This window comes from Natrix helvetica (genome assembly GCF_964273705.1).
Source record: "Natrix helvetica genome assembly, chromosome: 2".
NCBI classification, from domain to species: Eukaryota; Metazoa; Chordata; class Lepidosauria; order Squamata; family Natricidae; genus Natrix; species Natrix helvetica.
In genome coordinates, this window is record NC_138552.1 from 110,289,621 (window position 1) to 110,306,928 (window position 17,308).

Genomic DNA, 17,308 nt, shown 5'->3' on the forward strand with positions numbered 1-17,308 from the left:
TGTGTGTTCAGGGAGTTTATTTTCAGGGGAGGACTTATATTTTTGCCCACCCGAAAAATGTGGCATGGGTTTATTTTCAGGACATGTCATATTTTCGGGAAAACATGGTGCATGTGCAAGGACCCATCCTGCTTTCTTACATACCCAAGAATAACATTTATTGGAGTGAAATTTGACTGAGTGAACTTCGTCCACAGATTTGTGACAAAGTGTTTGCTGACTTGCTTTGACCCAGAACTATAGGAAGGCTTGGTGTGATCTTCCATTTTTTGTATGCCTTCTGTTATATCAGGGAGCTCTGTTGATTCACAAGATCTAAATTATTGGAGATCTTAAAAACATTAAAAAGCATTTTTTTTAAAAAAACCTGGTGGTGCAGTGGTTAAAATGAGTATTGCAGGCTAATTCACTGCTCACAGCCTGGAGTTCGATCCTGACAAGATCAAGGTTGACTCAGCCTTCCATCCTTCTAAAGTCAGTAAAATGAGAAGCCAGATTGTTGGAGGCAATATGATGACTCTGTAAATTACTTAGAGTATGTTGTGAAACACTATGGAGCGGTATATAAGTCTAAGTGTGATTTCTATTGCTATTTTTTAAAAAACCCAAGATTTCACAGTCTTAAGGTTTTCCCTCTTTCTCCTTTGATCTCTACAGGACCCAGGAGACTCCAAGTGAAAGCTGAAAATTAGTCTGTCACGATGGGTGAAATAGAGCAGATGAAGCAGGAAGCTGAGCAGCTGAAGAAGCAGATTGAGGTAATGTTGAGAAGAAGAGGGAAATGGCTGAGATGGGGCTGTTTTCCTCCACTTTAAGTGAGGATAAAGGCTGACTTATGAAACCCTCATTCATATTTCATCTATAAAATCGTGAGCAATCTCCTCAGCCTCAGCTCTTTATCTGCAACTCTGAGGATGGTGTCTCACACAATTATTTGAAAGATTACAACTCAGATAATGCACATCAGTCAGTGGTGGATGAGATTAAACCTGTAAGCACCATATTCCTGAAGATGCCCTTGGGGCCTCCCGGCCTCCCTGCTGTGGCTCATCAGGTTGTTCTTATTTTTATTTTATTTATTTTTAGCCAGTTTGCTCCAGTGATGAAGGTGCTGAGCTAGAAAACAGGAGATTGTGAGTTCTAGCCCCACTTTAGACACGAAAGCCTGCTGCGTGGCTCTCTCTCAGCCCAATCCACCTCACTGGGTTATCGTGGGGGAAACAGAAAAAGGAAGGAACATTAAGTATGTTCACTGCCTTGGGTTATTTATAAAGTAATAAAAGCAGGCTAAAAATCTAATAACTCATTAAATAGAATACAAAACTTGCACATTACAAAGCAAAATGCTATTGTGTTGGTTATTGAAGGGCAATTTCATTATACAGGAGCCACAATTTGGAAAGTGTTCTTTGCTATACTTTTCATCCCAAAAATCCGGTCAATGCTCCTCCCTCCCCTATTTGGGATTAATTGTGATCTTTGATCTCATGATGTTATTTCTTTTTTTGGGAAAAGACTTGTTATTTTTGCAGCTTATTTGAAATCACAACAAAATGATACTTTAAAAAAAATACCATTGACAGGCCATGTTCTTACTCTCAGGAATATTGTTTCATCCCACTCATTAACTCTCTGGCCCAAGCCATTATTCTCTCCTTGTACCCAGGGCACCATTCCTGCTGTTGGCCTATTCCTACAATATGTAGTTTAGAACTTATCCTCTTCCAGCCACGGTAGCCATATGCAACTATTGTCATGATTATTGGGACATGTGCACAGCAATACAACTTCCCTATGCTCTCATTTAACTTTAACAATTCGCATGGACTTTTAAAAGGCAAAGGATTGGTGGGCAAGCAGCTAGGAAGCTGTGGGAGCATTTCAGTGCTTGTCAAGTCATATTTGCAAACCACCAGATAAATGCATGTCGGTATATGTATACAATACTGAAAAATATGGGCAGGGCACGGGGGAGAGAAAATAATTGCTTGCATTTTGCTTTTGTAGGGATTTGGATTGAGGGAACTTTGTTACTCCAAGTCATCAGTTGAGTGACATTCTTTCCACTCTCCTATTGGTCAGCTGGAAGGAAAAAAATACTGAGTTCTGGCTGAGTGAAGGGTGTTCTCTGCTCTTAAAGACTGAGATAAATGAAGATGGTCACAGATTAGTTTGGAACTGCGTCATAAAGGATAGAGCAGGAGTGTCAAACTCTTATTTCATTGAGGGCCACATCAGGGTTGTGTTTGACTGGGGCTGGGGGGGGGGACTTGGCTGGGGCGGCATGGCGGGGTGGGAATGACAGCACTCTGCCTCCTGCAGCACTCTGCCAGCCAAAATGGGGCGCTGGGGTTAATTACAAAATGTGGGCTTTGCTTTGTGACATCCAGATCCAGCGAGCAAGGGATGTAAATTGCACAGAAAATACACTTTTGTTCAGTTATGAAGAAATATTACCAAAGTCAGATGTAGACTAAATGTAAACTTTTAGGGTAAGTGCAAAATCCTCACTCCCACTCCACCCCAGAGCAATCAAAATGCAAAATCCTCACCCCCCCCCCCACACCTCAGAACAACCACAATTCCCTCACTAACCTGCTTTCCACGTTCTCCTGAGTGCAGGGCAACAAAAGAAGAACATGAGACTACCGTTTTTTTTAAAAAAAATTGCAATCAGACCTTCCAACTCCTTTTTTTTACTGGTAGTTTCACGGTCTTCTTTTGTTGCCCTGCATGCTAGAGAAGGGAGCTGGAAAGCAGGTTAGTGAGGGAATTGTGGTTGCAGGAGGCCATCCCGGCCAAGAATGGGGCACATCCCATTTCTGCTAGCAGAGGCACTGCAGGCTGGTCCTTTGGTAGTTTCAGATCTAAGCACTCCGAAGGCCAGATTCGGCCCATTGGCCTTGAGTCTGATACCCCTGGGAAAGAGGGTCGAAATGCTGGGCTTATCAAGATGTCATCTCTTGCCTTTTATCTTTCAGGAAGCTCGAAAAGCTTGTGCTGATACTACACTTGCTCAGGTAGGAAATGCTAATAGTACATTACTCTATTTAAAACAAGTTTGCCTGAACGGGTAAGTCTAACACAAATTCAAGAGAACTGCAGCAATTGACTTGATACAGCCCCATTAATGAAAACCTTTTGGAATAAAAGCTAAATTTGTTCTTCCCTGTATAGCTTGTTGCTGACATGGAAGTGGTTGGGCGCATACAGCTGCGGACACGGAGAACTCTGCGTGGACATCTGGCCAAGATCTATGCTTGTCACTGGTCCACAGATTCCAAGTAAGTAATGGTATATAGCAGTGTTTCTCAGCCTTGATAAATTTAAGATGTATGAAGCTGAAGTCCACACATCTTAAAAGTTGCCAAGGTTGAAAAACGCTAGTATATAAGAAAAAGACAGGTGGTATTTTTCCTTGCTATCTTATTCTATTGAGTCCCTTCCCAGTGACACAACCCAGTTACTCAAACAAATTAGCTGACCAAACACTCTTATTATCTGTGCTATTCAGAGAAGGAGAAAATTGCTGTCTGCTTTTTTCAGTTTTCAGATTGAATACTTTGGAATTTTGGGACAACTCGTGCCTTTCATAAAGTCTTTAACTCTACTTACCTCCAACCAAAATAGTAAATTAATTAATTAACTGCATTTTTACCTTAATGTTCCTGCAAGGAACTCAAGGTAGCATATCTCATTTTTCTTTTGTCTACCTTTTCACATTCTATGAAAGCCCATGAAGATTTCCCATGCAATTTTCTGGCTGCCCTGCTCAGGAAAATAATAGGGATATAGATGTCCATTTGTAGGAATGAAAGTCATCCCCTTTTCATCAAGATCACTGTTTAGCAATAGCAAAACAGTAATCTTGACCATGTCAATGTCCATGGAAGGACTAGTTAAAACCTCTTTCTTCCAGTGATCCTTAATTAGTCTTGCTTGAGGAATATGGGAGGGAGAACAAAAAATATAAGAGAACAAAAAATAAGCCTGTGTGAATTGGCATATCCTAACCTCTCCTACCATTGTCACTCACTACCGAGTCCATTTGCCTGTGGAATCACCAAAGAGATCAGCCCTGCCATTGCAAAGTTGGTTATCCCTGCTGTCCTTTTCCATCATTTGATTCATCCAACAACCTGGAAATATTTATTAGAATGAGAGATAATGATGAGCCTAAGATCATCAAGTAAGTTTCTAATAGAAGAGAATACGTATAGCTCAGGGTTGAACTGTGGAGTACTTCGTGCTATCAGAGCTTGGTTGTTTGCTAGCAGGCATTTCATCACCCAAATGAACCTACCCTGAAAATAAGCCCCAGCCCCATTTACATGCCTGCACCTAATATAAGCTCTACCCCAAAAATAAGTCTTAGTGAAGGGGGGGTGGAGGCCAGCATAGAAGGTGGCGAGAACTTGTGGGCTGACGGTGTCTGGCAGCAGCTACAGCCCACAAAGCACAGGTGAGTTGAATACCTGTGCAAGCAGCAGGTGGAAGCTGAGGCGCAGGGGGAGGCAGGTGATTTGGACATGCCACATGGGCCGTGGGAAAGCCAAGCAACTGTGGACTGGAGTGGCAGCCATAGGAGACTCGTCTTTGTGCAGCGACACCGGCAGCAGACAGAAGCAGAAGCATGGGGGAGGTAGGAAATCCAGATGCACTGCACGGGCCATGGGAAAGCTGAGTGGTGGCTGCCGGCTGCAGGAGGCTCGTCTTCACATCTCTTGGCTTGTCTGCAGCCCGAGCAGTGCATCAGGATCACTTGCCTTCTGCGCACATTGGGATTGCCTGCCTTCCACTCTGTGACTTCTGCTCTGTGCAGCCCCAGAGTGCACTGACCAAGGGACCGGTGGGCTGCAGCTCCTGCTGGATACCGTTGGTCCCTGAGCACTTGCCGGCTCTTGTGTGCGCACCAGGGGGTGAGGCACCCAGATGGGCTGATCACCCTGAAATCGTGTTTCCCTGATAATAAGCCCTACTGTTTATTTTGGGACCCAAAAGGAAATAAGACGAGGTCTTATTTTCGGGAAAACACAGTAAGTAATATGATGTTACTTAGTTGGGTAATGAAACATCTGCAAATAAACAACTAGTTTAGAAAGCACCAATGACTCCACAATAAGTTCCTTTCCAACTGTGAATAAAATATACATTGTACATTTCATGAAGTCTATATTGCAAATCTAAGTTGGTTATCATACAATAGAAATAGCAGCAAAATGCATAATTCTGTATTCTGAACCATACATGTTATCTCCCCTCCCCCCCACACACACACACTTGTACCTTCCCATACCTTGGCTATGAATACTTTGCTATAAGATGGAGAACAAAATCACCTTGAAGGTGCATTGTATGAGAAGGTTGAGTAGTGGAGAGGTGACCTGATGCATTTTAACCTTCAGATCCAAATTGATCCAAATTATAACACCTTTCTTCTCTTATAGACTTCTGGTCAGCGCTTCACAAGATGGAAAACTCATTGTATGGGATACTTATACAACCAACAAGGTAAGAGATAACCGATTTCGTTGTATTTAAGTACAATGACAATAAAGATTATACTTATAAGATACTTAAGCAAATAGATGATATGTCCACAATCTGTTAGCAAGCAATGCTAGGAATGAAAAGTGACTGCTAGCATTTTGCCTCAGAGTCTACTTTCTAGACCAGGGCTTTCAAATTAAAGGCCTACGGGCTGTCCTGGAAATGGTAAGGGGCCAACCCGCATCACTTTGGCCCATCTCATCCCAATCTGGCGGGGGTGCATGCGCACAGGAGGCAGAGGGTGCACACCATATGGGCAGGTGTGAGTGCGCACAGGAGGTGGGCCCGCCGGGCTGGGCTGGGCTGGGCCAAAGCGATATGAGCCAGCCCCCTTACTGTTTCCAGTATGGCCACACTTACCAGCATTTCAGGTATGTGTGCACGGGGGGGGGGGGAGGTGTCCGGCAGTAGGGGCTCCGCAGATGGCCCTCCAAAAAGCAGGGGCAGCAGCAGCACCAGCAGAAGGCAAAATTGGGAGAGCGGGACATGATGCAGACCACCAGACATACCTCCTCCATCCCATGTAGCTGGGATAGGGCAGGTGGCTGCCTGGTGCATCTAGCAAGCTGGTCTGCGTGCCTCTTCCCTGTGCCTCTGCCTCCGGCTACTGCTGCCATCAGCCCGCCTACTCCATCCCATCTGTTTTGGCTTGCGGTTGTAGATTGGCCCTCTCACAGGTCTTGGCCTTGGCCCACGTGTGGTGCACATTCCCCTCACACACCCAACGCACCTCAGTACTATTGTGTCCAGGCAGATGACGTCAGGGAATTTCCCCTGACAGCCGGCATCTGCACTAGCAACAGCCAGGTCGCGTCTGATTGGCTAAGACGCGACCTGGCTGAGAGCGGGGAAACTCTGGCTTGGGGATTGGCTGGGTCGTCTGACAGCTTCGTATAAATAGCTGTCAGACGAACCCTGGTTGATTCTCTCCTGTATATTGTCGAGACTGCTGTGTTCAATAAAAAATAGTTTATTCTCCTCACGACTCCGCTCGCCTTTTGTGCCTACTTAACAAGTACCACTGTGGGCTGCTGCCAAAACCGAGACTGCCAGTAGCTCATGTAGATCCATTAGGTTGCTGCTGTTGCCACCTGGACACCAGGCCACCCAACCGGAAGGAGCAAAGCAGCCACCTAGAAAAGCCGAGTAGAAGTGGTAGAGCATGTCCAGGCCCAGCAGACAAAAAATGGCCACTGCAAACAGGTTAAGCTGGATCTCTATTGGTGCCATGGCCGCCCAGACTCAGCTGGGATTGCATGCCTCCTCCCCATTTCTGCTGGGCCTGGGCAGCCATGGCGCCAATGGGGATTCGGCTTTCCCCATTCGAGGTGGCCATCTTTTGCCTGCTGGACTGGGCATACTCTACCACCTCTAAATGGTCTTTTTAGCTGGCCACGTCACCTCCTTCAGGCTGGGCAAGTCTCCTGAGCATCAACAGCCCGCAGCAGGACCATCGTACATCAGGTGCATGAGGGAAGGGCAAGGCCAAGGGCAAGACCCGTGAGGGGGATGAGAAGATGAGCAGTGGCGACCTGGTCTCCAACCGCAAGCCAAAACAGACAGTGGGATGGAGTAACCATGTCCAGTGGTCTGCATGGACAGCCAACCCAGTAGTGGCAGTGGGCTCCAGACCCACAGTGTGCACCAGCTAAGGGGTTGACAGGCTGCAGCTACAGCCAGAAACCATCCACCCCATACACAAAGGATGGCAAGCGTGCAATGGCCGAGGGTTACGGATGTAGCTGTCCCGCCCCCTGCATCACCTTACCTCATCCCGCGAGATGAGCTTCCTGCCCCCTTCCTCTCCACCTGAGATCCCTGGATTCCCTCCCCAACCCCACCCAGGGGTGGTCCCCATAGGCAACACCCACGCGAGTGATGTCAAACTGGCCACGCCCCCGGGCCATGCCCAGTCAGCCTCCCCAACCACGCCCCTCCTTTCCCCTGGCCCCCGGAGGACAACTATTATGCTGATTCAGCCCTCGATGAAATTGAATTTGACACCCCTGTTCTAGACTATTCCTACTATAGCTGTTGCTTTTCTCACCTCTGACCAAGAAGCTAATTTGTGGGTTTCTGTCCTACTCTTTAATTGCAGGTTCATGCCATCCCTCTCAAGTCTTCTTGGGTCATGACTTGTGCCTATGCTCCATCAGGGAATTATGTGGCCTGTGGAGGTCTTGACAATATGTGCTCCATCTATAACCTCAAGAGTCGTGAAGGAAGCGTGAAAGTGAACAGGGAGCTCGCAGCTCATTCAGGTGATCTTTTGCTCTAAGTCTTGGTAATGCTGTAGTTACATTCCATGAAAAAAAAGCAGAGCAAAATATAACATTGCAACAGGAATGGTTGAGAAACTCTACAACTTCCATTTAAAACAAACATGCTTTTGTAGCTCTCCAAATGAGGAATTAAAAATAAGAAATTGAGAATTTACACATTGTTGCTCCAACAATGAAAAGTTGGTTGCAAGCTTATGGTTATTGACTTACATCTGAATTAACAGAAGCCTTAGACTGCTGGATAGGGTGTCTGATGGTTCCATGTGACTAGCAGAAGCAGGCTGAAAGATAATCATTTAAATACAAATAGTATAATTTCATAGAATGAAAAATTCTCATTTGTTTTTTTAATAAAGTTTTTATTTTTTAAACAAATATAAACAAACACAACACATAACATAAAAGCATCTTCCATTCCATACAGTGTGTCGATTGGTTGCAATGCTTTTGTGCATCCTTTCCATAGTCATCCTTTAAATTTTATATAAAGTCACATATTATCAATCAAGTATATTTGTATACATTATTATTATATTATAACAGTTTCTCTAATATCATACATCAGCTTACGCATTTCAGCACATTCCATTGCTCATATCATCAACACACACACACATACATACAATTATTATGATTATTAAACATTCATTGAATATAGCTATTATTACACACTAAATTTAAAGTAAATTTATATTATGGCATTTCATTACATCATCCTGGACTCATCCAATGGTAATCTTTATATTCTATTCTATATAGAATTGTTTATCTTTTATAAGAAAAAAGCTTTTCCACATCATCTCCATGGTCTTCACTTACAACTTATATAAAATTACATATTGTCAATCTAATATATATAAATGCATTATTATCTATTAATCATTTGTTTAACCATAACTATTATTACTTTGTCTTATACATAATTTAACTAAATTTAACTAAGTTTAGCTTAGTTTTATTGTGACATTTCATCATCCTGTATCCTTCCAGTAGTAGTGCAGTCCAATATCTCTTGCCATTTGTAGAATCTGTGTTCTAAATATTTTCTTGATAAGTCTTATGTGAACTTCTCTTGGCAACTTGTTGTTCATTGCATATTTTGTAAAGACTCGAGACCCTTCATCTGTTCCTTTCATCAGCTGGGCTTTGGTTATCACTGGTGCTTCTGCCAAAATTACTCTCATTGTTTCTGCCAAGTTTCCTCCCCTTTCTTCATCTATGTTTTGAAGCATGAGATAGAGTTCCATGCTATTCATGAACAATAAGCCCTCCCCTGATAAATAAGGTCCAAGCCAAAAATTCTCATTTGTTGAGCCACATAATTGCTATGTGCTGCAAAATTCAGCTTCTGTTGACAAAAAAACAAAATACCTCTGGAAGAGATAATAAAATGTGTCCTGCATAAGTCTTAGCCTCTTTCTTCCCTTCAACAATATTCCTCTTCTCTTACTCCTGCTCTGCAGGTTACCTCTCCTGCTGCCGATTCCTGGATGACAATAATATTGTAACTAGCTCCGGGGACACCACTTGGTGAGTACTTCTGTCTATATCAGGGATCTCCAAGCTTGGCAACTTTAAGAGTTGTGGACTTCAACTGCCAGAATTCCCCAGCCAGCATGGCTGGCTGAGGAATTCTGAGAATTGAAGTCCACAATTCTTAAAGTTGCCAAGCTTGGAGACTCCTGGTCTACAGTGTATGAACTGGCCAGAAAGCAACCATATAGTATCCTTACTTATTTAGCAATAACCATGTCATTTAGTGGCAGCCTTGGAGCCACTTGTCCCTGAGTTTCTACAACTACTGAGATGTAGACTTATATACTAGTCCCACAATGATATACAGCACTTTTGTAGTTTACATTGTCAGCATATTGCCCTCAACTATCTGGATCCTCATTTTACCGACCTGGGAATGATAAAACCATCTTTCGTTACATATTGTAGAAGTGTGTTGTCGATTGGTTACAAATAACTTTCGTGCATCTCTTCCACAGTCATTGCTTATCATTCATATCACATTGTATATTTTAAATCAAAAATCTTTATATATCTTACTATCAACATCCCACAATTCTCATTGGACTATAATTGTTTTAACGTCCTTTTGCATGAAATAATCCAAAATTGAAAAACACAACCACATAATGACATTTCATTGATTATTTCTAAAATCATCCAATAACATTACACCTTTATAGCATGTTCTAAGTAAGAATTAATTATGATTGACAACAAAATTTCTAATCCTCTTTTTCAAGTCGCTGTTCACTATTTGTATCCCAATACCTTTTATTGAGCCAATACATACATACATACATACATACATGCATGCATGCATGCATGCATGCATGCATATATAGAGGGAGGGAGTAGTGACCTTCCTCCCATATTTAGGCATACCAGGGGCTGTAACACAAATACATACCTATTTCCCTGGCTCAACTGATAAGGAGGCGAGCCTGTGGCTTAGTGGCTAAGATTCCTGCCTAAGATATAATACAACCCAGGTTCAAATCCCATTAAGGGTATGGTTAGCTGATGAGAGCTAATTAGCTCGAAATAGATCTATACTAGTCTCCCTTTATTTATTTATCAGTACAAATACAACACACACACACACACACACACACACACACACACACACACACACACACACACACACACACATATATATATATATATATATATATATATATATATATATATATATATATATATATATATATTTAAGTATATCCCTTGTCATTTCATTGTAATTATTATAATTGTTATTTATTAATAGAAAGTTTTTCACTAATTATATCAGGTTTCCTCTCTTCAAACCAACACATGTGTGTACCTTGTTATCATTATCAATTATTTATTTAACATATCACTCTAAAGATTACTAAATTAATGATCACTAATCATATTGTAGAAGTGTGTTGTCGATTGGTTACAAATAACTTTCGTGCATCTCTTCCACAGTCATTGCTTATCATTCATATCACATTGTATATTTTAAATCAAAAATCTTTATATATCTTACTATCAACATACCACGCTTCTCATTTGACTATAATTGTTTTAACGTCCTTTTGCATGAAATAATCCAAAATTGAAAAACACAACCACATAATGACATTTCATTGATTATTTCTAAAATCATCCAATAACATTACACCTTTATAGCATGTTCTAAGTAAGAATTAATTATGATTGACAACAAAATTTCTAATCCTCTTTTCCAAGTCGCTGTTCACTATTTGTATCCCAATACCTTTTATTGAGCCAGTACATGTATGTATGTATGTATGTATGTATGTATGTATGTATGTATGTGTGTGTGTGTATATATATATATATATATATATATATATATATATATATATATATATATATATATATATATATATATATATTTAAGTATATCCCTTGTCATTTCATTGTTATTATAATTGTTATTTATTAATAGAAAGTCATTCACTAATTATATCAGGTTTCATCTCTTCAAACCAACACATGTGTGTACCTTGTTATCATTATCAATTATTTATTTAACATATCTCTCTAAAGATTACTAAATTAATGATCACTAATCATATTGTAGAAGTGTGTTGTCGAATGGTTACAAATAACTTTCATGCATCTCTTCCACAGTCATTGCTTATCATTCAAATCACATTGTATATTTTAAATCAAAAATCTTTATATATCTTACTATCAACATACCACACTTCTCATTTGACTGTGGTTGTTTTAACATCCTTTTACATAAAATAGTCCAAAATTAAAAAACACAAGCACCTAGTAGCATTTCATTAATTATTTCTAATATCATCTAATAACATTACCCCTTTATAGCATGTTCTAAGTAAAAATTAATTATGTTTGATAACAAGGTTTCTGATCCTCCTTTCCAAATCGCTGTTTACAATTTATATCCCAATTCCTTTTATTAAACCAGTACATATATATATTGTTCACTATATCCCTTGTCATTTCATTGTTGTTGTTATAGATATTATTTATTAACAAAAATTCATTCGCTAATTATATCAAATTTCCTCTCATCAAACCAACACATGTATGTACCTTATTATCCTTATCAATTATTTATTTAACATAGCACTCTAGAAATTACTAAATTACTAATCACTAATTACTAAAATTAACTATTTTTTTATTATCAACTTTCATATATCAGCCTGTATCCTTCCAGTAATAATACAGTCTTATTTCTTTTGTCATTTGTGTAATTGATCTTCTATTTATTTCCTTAATAAATTTTTTGTGGACTTGTCTCCACAGCTTGTTGCTTGTAGCATCACTTAAGTAATCTCGATGCCCTCCATCTGCTATTTTAATCAGGTTATCTTTGATTGTCAATCTTGCTTCTGAGAAGTTATCTCTCCTTAAATCCATTGTTTTTCCTCTTTTTTCTTCTTCCATGCCTTGAAATCCAGGATATAGTTCCTGTCAATCTAATTCTCTTTTTCATACTCCCCTTTTCCCACTTTCAACCACGTTCACTCCACTGGTAATCAGTTGTCTTGTGTTTATAATCATTTTCCCCTTCAATTTTTGGGACTCTGACCCCATCATTTTTTGCTGTTATAAACTCTATTTTTTCCATCTTCTTCTCAATTCTCTCTGTTATTTCTAATAAATTTTGAATCCCAACCAAGATGTTTTGCAAAGTTATTGTTTCTTTTGAATATTGTGCCATTTTGACAAGCTAGTAGATACTCTGACTTTCAAGGCTTCTTATATTAAATTAGCTTAAACACAAGTTCATTTATAATCTTCAAAAAAGGTTCTGTTTCTTTTCCTCTACCACTGCCAGTAAGACTCTCAAGGTGCACCTGTAAAAACAATTTGTGCCCTTGCTTCTTATCACTTTCTATAAACAAGTTGCCAAGCCTCAAGATACAAAGTCAGTGAGATCAAAAGGAAAAGGGAAAGTGCATTGTTTTAAAAACTCAAGCCTCCAGCCTCCAAGTGGCAGTATTGCTTCCCACTCTCTGTTATTTCAAACTTAAAAGAAACAGAGTTCATAAATGGAATTAATAGCAAGTAATAAAAGTCCTTGTTGAAATAAAGAAGACGACTTTAATCCATAAGTTAAAAAATAAAAATAAAAAAATAGAAGAAGAAAAACTGATCCGTTCTCTTTAAAAAAAAATTGTGAGCACTTCAATCCACAAAGTAAAATTAAATACACTGTCCAAACCAATCCAATATAGGTTAATCTCGCTGCTTATTTTCTTCTGCTTTCGGATTTAATTTAACTTAAAAAAATTGGGAGGCAGTTTTTTCCAAAACAATAAAGTTTCCTCACCAGATGGACACACTTTCTCTTTCCGCTTCCCTTCTGTTCTGGAGCCGTCCCAACTTCATCAGCCTGGGGCTGGACTTTTTGTCACCAGCTTGAAGAACTTCTCTTGGATCGATCAGGGGCTTTGCGGTGTCCCTGCGATCAGCAAAATGTATTCTTCCTGTTCACCGTCTCTATGGGACGGTTTAGGTCCGATTGGACCACCCAGCGGCAAAAGTATCAGCAGTGGTCTTGGAGCATCGAGACTGCACGTCCATATCGTCGCGTCGTTGACCTATTTTTTATTTTTATTGCTTAACTCAGCTAACTGCTACTGTGCCTTAAGTCTAGGTTTAATACTCTAACCCATGAATGTCAAACTCTTGCTGACGTTTCAGGATGTTTTTCCCATTTACAGAGCTGGGGTGGTCATGGCCTGCACGTAATGCATCCGGCCATCAGTTTGACACCCCTGCCTCACCTATTCTCCCAAACTGGAGATCTTCAGATGTGCTCTACTCCCATGATTCTCAACCAGGATGAGGCGGCCAGAAAGCTAAGGGAGGACCAAATATCAATGTTTGTTCCAAAATGTTAAGACTTTGCTGGTGGCACGTCCTTGCCTCACCCATATTCTTCCTTTGAAGGGTATTCTAATTGCTGCTTTCTTCATAAGTATTGTTTGCATACTCATTGTATGATGTCATCTCTATTTCATCCTAAGGGATCAATGGGAATAGCTGTTGTCATCAAACTCGGACCACAAACTCTGCCACTGGTACTTCCTTTTTATGTCATCCCCTTCTAGGGCATCCGCCAAGCAGACATCCAGCCTAGGCCCCATTTGTGAAAAAAAGTCTGCTGAATTTTGCTGCATGAAAAGGAAAAACTGGTGAAGAAGGTTTAGCTCTGCTAGCTTCCACACTCTATTGAGTTATTCTGCTTCTCAGTCACTCACTCTTATTTGGCACTGTCTCTGGTTGCTCTTCCAATGGGGAAGAAGTGATTAAGAGATCTTTGACTGAATCTAACTTTACATCAACATGACCAAACTGCACAAGAGGACCTGCAATTAGGAGGCTGTTCACATATTTAAATGTGGGAAAAATAGACGGGGGAAGATATGCTGGATATATATGTTTGCCGTCTTGAGTTATTTGTAAAAATAATAAAAGCAGGATACAAATGAATGAATGAATGAATGAATGAATGAGTTTATGGCAATTTTATTGTTAGATTACTTTTAAATACAGCTGCCTAGATCTATAAGTATTCCAGGCCTGTACCAAATAGGAAGGTGATTGAAGTAGCCACTCGGTGCAGTCTAAGCAACTTCTTCTTCTTACAGCATGCTGTGGGATGTTGAGACAGGACAGGAGAAGACCACATTCGTAGGACACACTGGGGACTGCATGAGCCTAGCAGTCTCTCCGGACTTCAAGCTTTTCATTTCAGGAGCCTGTGATGCCAGTGCCAAGCTGTGGGACATCCGAGAAGCAGCTTGCCGCCAGACATTTACAGGACATGAATCAGATATCAATGCCATTTCAGTAAGTTTCTGAAGCCCTTCCTGGAACTGAGGGTGGAGGTGAGCTGGAACCTGAAACAATGTCAAAGATTAGGGCAGAAATAACCTGCAGAAGACAACAGAAGCAAATGATCTCTCTCCCTCCCTCTCTCTCCCTCTTGCCCCTCCCTCCCTCCCTCCCTCCCCTAGTTCTTCCCCAGTGGGGAAGCCATTTGCACTGGTTCAGATGATGCCTCCTGTCGCCTCTTTGACCTTCGGGCAGACCAAGAGCTCATCAACTTTGCTCACGAGACCATTATGTGTGGAATTACCTCAGTCGCTTTCTCCCGTAGCGGGCGCCTCCTCCTGGCTGGATACGATGATTTTAATTGCAATATCTGGGATAGTCTGAAAGCAGAGCGTGTGGGTGAGTCACAGCTACAGTTCTGGGAGTTTTTCCTCTTGCTTTTTTTAACCTTCACAGAAAAATGTGCATGGAGTAATGCATATCCATTTGGGGACAGGCATTTTTTAAAAAAATAATAATAATCATGACCTAATATTATCTAAAATTAGATGGAGACTGAGCAAAATCAAATGTGTTCCCCATATTCCAACATGAAACTGTTCCTATTTCCTGATCACTCTTTAACCCTCAAGCTGTGAATAGCACAGCTCAGTTCCACCCAATCTGTTGGTTGTTGGGGGGTGTTGGCATATAGGTTGCATATTGTTCGTCTCTCACTTATCAAGAATGAAAGATGAGTTATACTGCATTCATTCCTTGTCTGTATGGAACCTTTCCTCTAGATAACTGTGCCATCGGAGGGGAGGTGAATGACAAGTGAGGGCCACCTATGCTATCGAAAATCTGGAACTCTGCTCAGAGATCTGCTGAGTTCAGGCAAAATAATTTTCCTCCAAAACTAATTATTATTTAAACCCACAGGCCTTCTGTCTGGACATGATAATAGGGTGAGCTGTTTGGGAGTAACTGCAGATGGCATGGCTGCAGCAACTGGCTCTTGGGACAGTTTCCTGAAAGTTTGGAACTGAAGATACTGTGTGAAAAGAAGAGTGAATTTGGAGAGGCTTTTTCAGATGTACCTCTGAGTACCACAGCTGACATTTTTATTCTATGCAGATATTGGTTCATGCTACACTTACCTCCCTAAGGAGAAGCTCAGGGAAAGAATCCACACAAGTCAAGTCTTCTGATACTCTTTGAAACCTTCCCCAAACTCAGGTGTCCATTTCTGTGACTGCCTCCAGGTGTGACATCAGGAAGGTAGCAGTTCCTACTCACTCTACCCAAATTAGAGATCCTCAAGAAACTTCTAAATGAATCCCTTATTCCCCATCCCTCAACTTTTGATTTTCCATGTTATGACTACCACAAAGACTTCACACACATCCAATTATAGTTTGTCCTTGGACGTGTCTTCAAGTGGTTTATCACAGCAAGTATTCAGCAATGAACTTTATTCACTCTTCTCTTGGAGAAATATATTAGCTCATTGTTTTACTCTACACATTGCCTGGGAAGGAGTTTGTTGCTCCTGTTTTGAGCACCGGAGCCAGGAATGTTTAATGTATTATCTGTGTATAGTTATTTTTCTCATCTCACTTAATTCCATATCTTGCAAACTTAGCATTCCAGCATCCTTTAGGCTCATCCAAGTCACTGCTTTATGATGTCATTATTATAAAGTTGTTTTATAGCCCAGGCAAAATAAAACTGAAACATTGGACAGAATGGCTCAAGTTGCATTATTTGAGGCCGTGTTCTGGAGCTCAGGCTCTGACAGGATTGTTCAGAAGATTCAGAATTCAGAACATTAATACCATTAAGCTCTGTATTGTATTGCATTATTAACACTGTATTTTAATTAGGGATAAAATACAGAATCTTAGAAATTGCAACAGGAACCTCCTGCTGTCATTTATAAGTAAATCCATTGAGATGAACTTCTTCGAACATTTTGACTTTTCTTCCTCAACTTTAGCCTGGACCATACTACTGTTTATAAGATTTTAACATCTGTTGGCTTTCGTCCTGCTCCTTCTCACAATCCTGCCTTTTCAGAATCTCTCTCATATATCACCATGGCATGGCATTAGAGAATCAGATCATTCTAAGAGCAGATGAAGATATATCTTAAGATACTTGCTTTTCTCTGGGCAGGAAGAAGTTCTACAGACACCAGTTTAGTTTCCTTTGAAACAGAACTACAGTATTAACCTTTGATGGTTATAGCCTGAAACCAACAGAATGGATTCACAGGACACTCTATGATATGATCATCAACATTTCCAAGCAATCTTTCACAGTAGCATCTGAAACAAAGCTATTTCTTAATTTTTAAAAATATGGCCAAATTTTAGGAGATCTTACACTCACACATGATAAGATGAAAAACATTGAAATCTCGTGATCGATAAATCTATAAGTTTGGCCATTCTTTTTTTTAAAATTTAATTTATGGGCTTCATTTATAGATTCCCACAAAGGGGTGTCAAACTAGCAGCCTATGGGCTGAATGTGTCACACGCAGACTACACTCACCCCAGCTCCACGAAGGGGGAAAAAAACATTGCAATAGACAGTGTCTCCTAATATTCACTCCACACATTCTGCGATATTTGAAACTCCATGCAGCCAAGGATATGAAG

General features: G+C 40.6%; 1 protein-coding gene across 1 annotated transcript; it reads left to right on the forward strand.

Moving 5' to 3' along the window:
- Nucleotides 1–701: 701 nt before the first annotated feature.
- On the forward strand, nt 702–16,211 carry GNB3 (G protein subunit beta 3; the record flags this gene model as incomplete). The annotated part of the gene is made up of 9 exons (XM_081945948.1): nt 702–758; nt 2,982–3,020; nt 3,178–3,284; nt 5,448–5,511; nt 7,649–7,811; nt 9,296–9,362; nt 14,477–14,678; nt 14,846–15,062; nt 15,585–16,211. The coding sequence occupies 9 exons, from the start codon at nt 702–704 to the stop codon at nt 15,689–15,691; spliced, it is 1,023 nt and encodes a 340-aa protein (XP_081802074.1). The 3' UTR covers nt 15,692–16,211.
- Between the last annotated feature and the right edge of the window lie 1,097 nt (nt 16,212–17,308).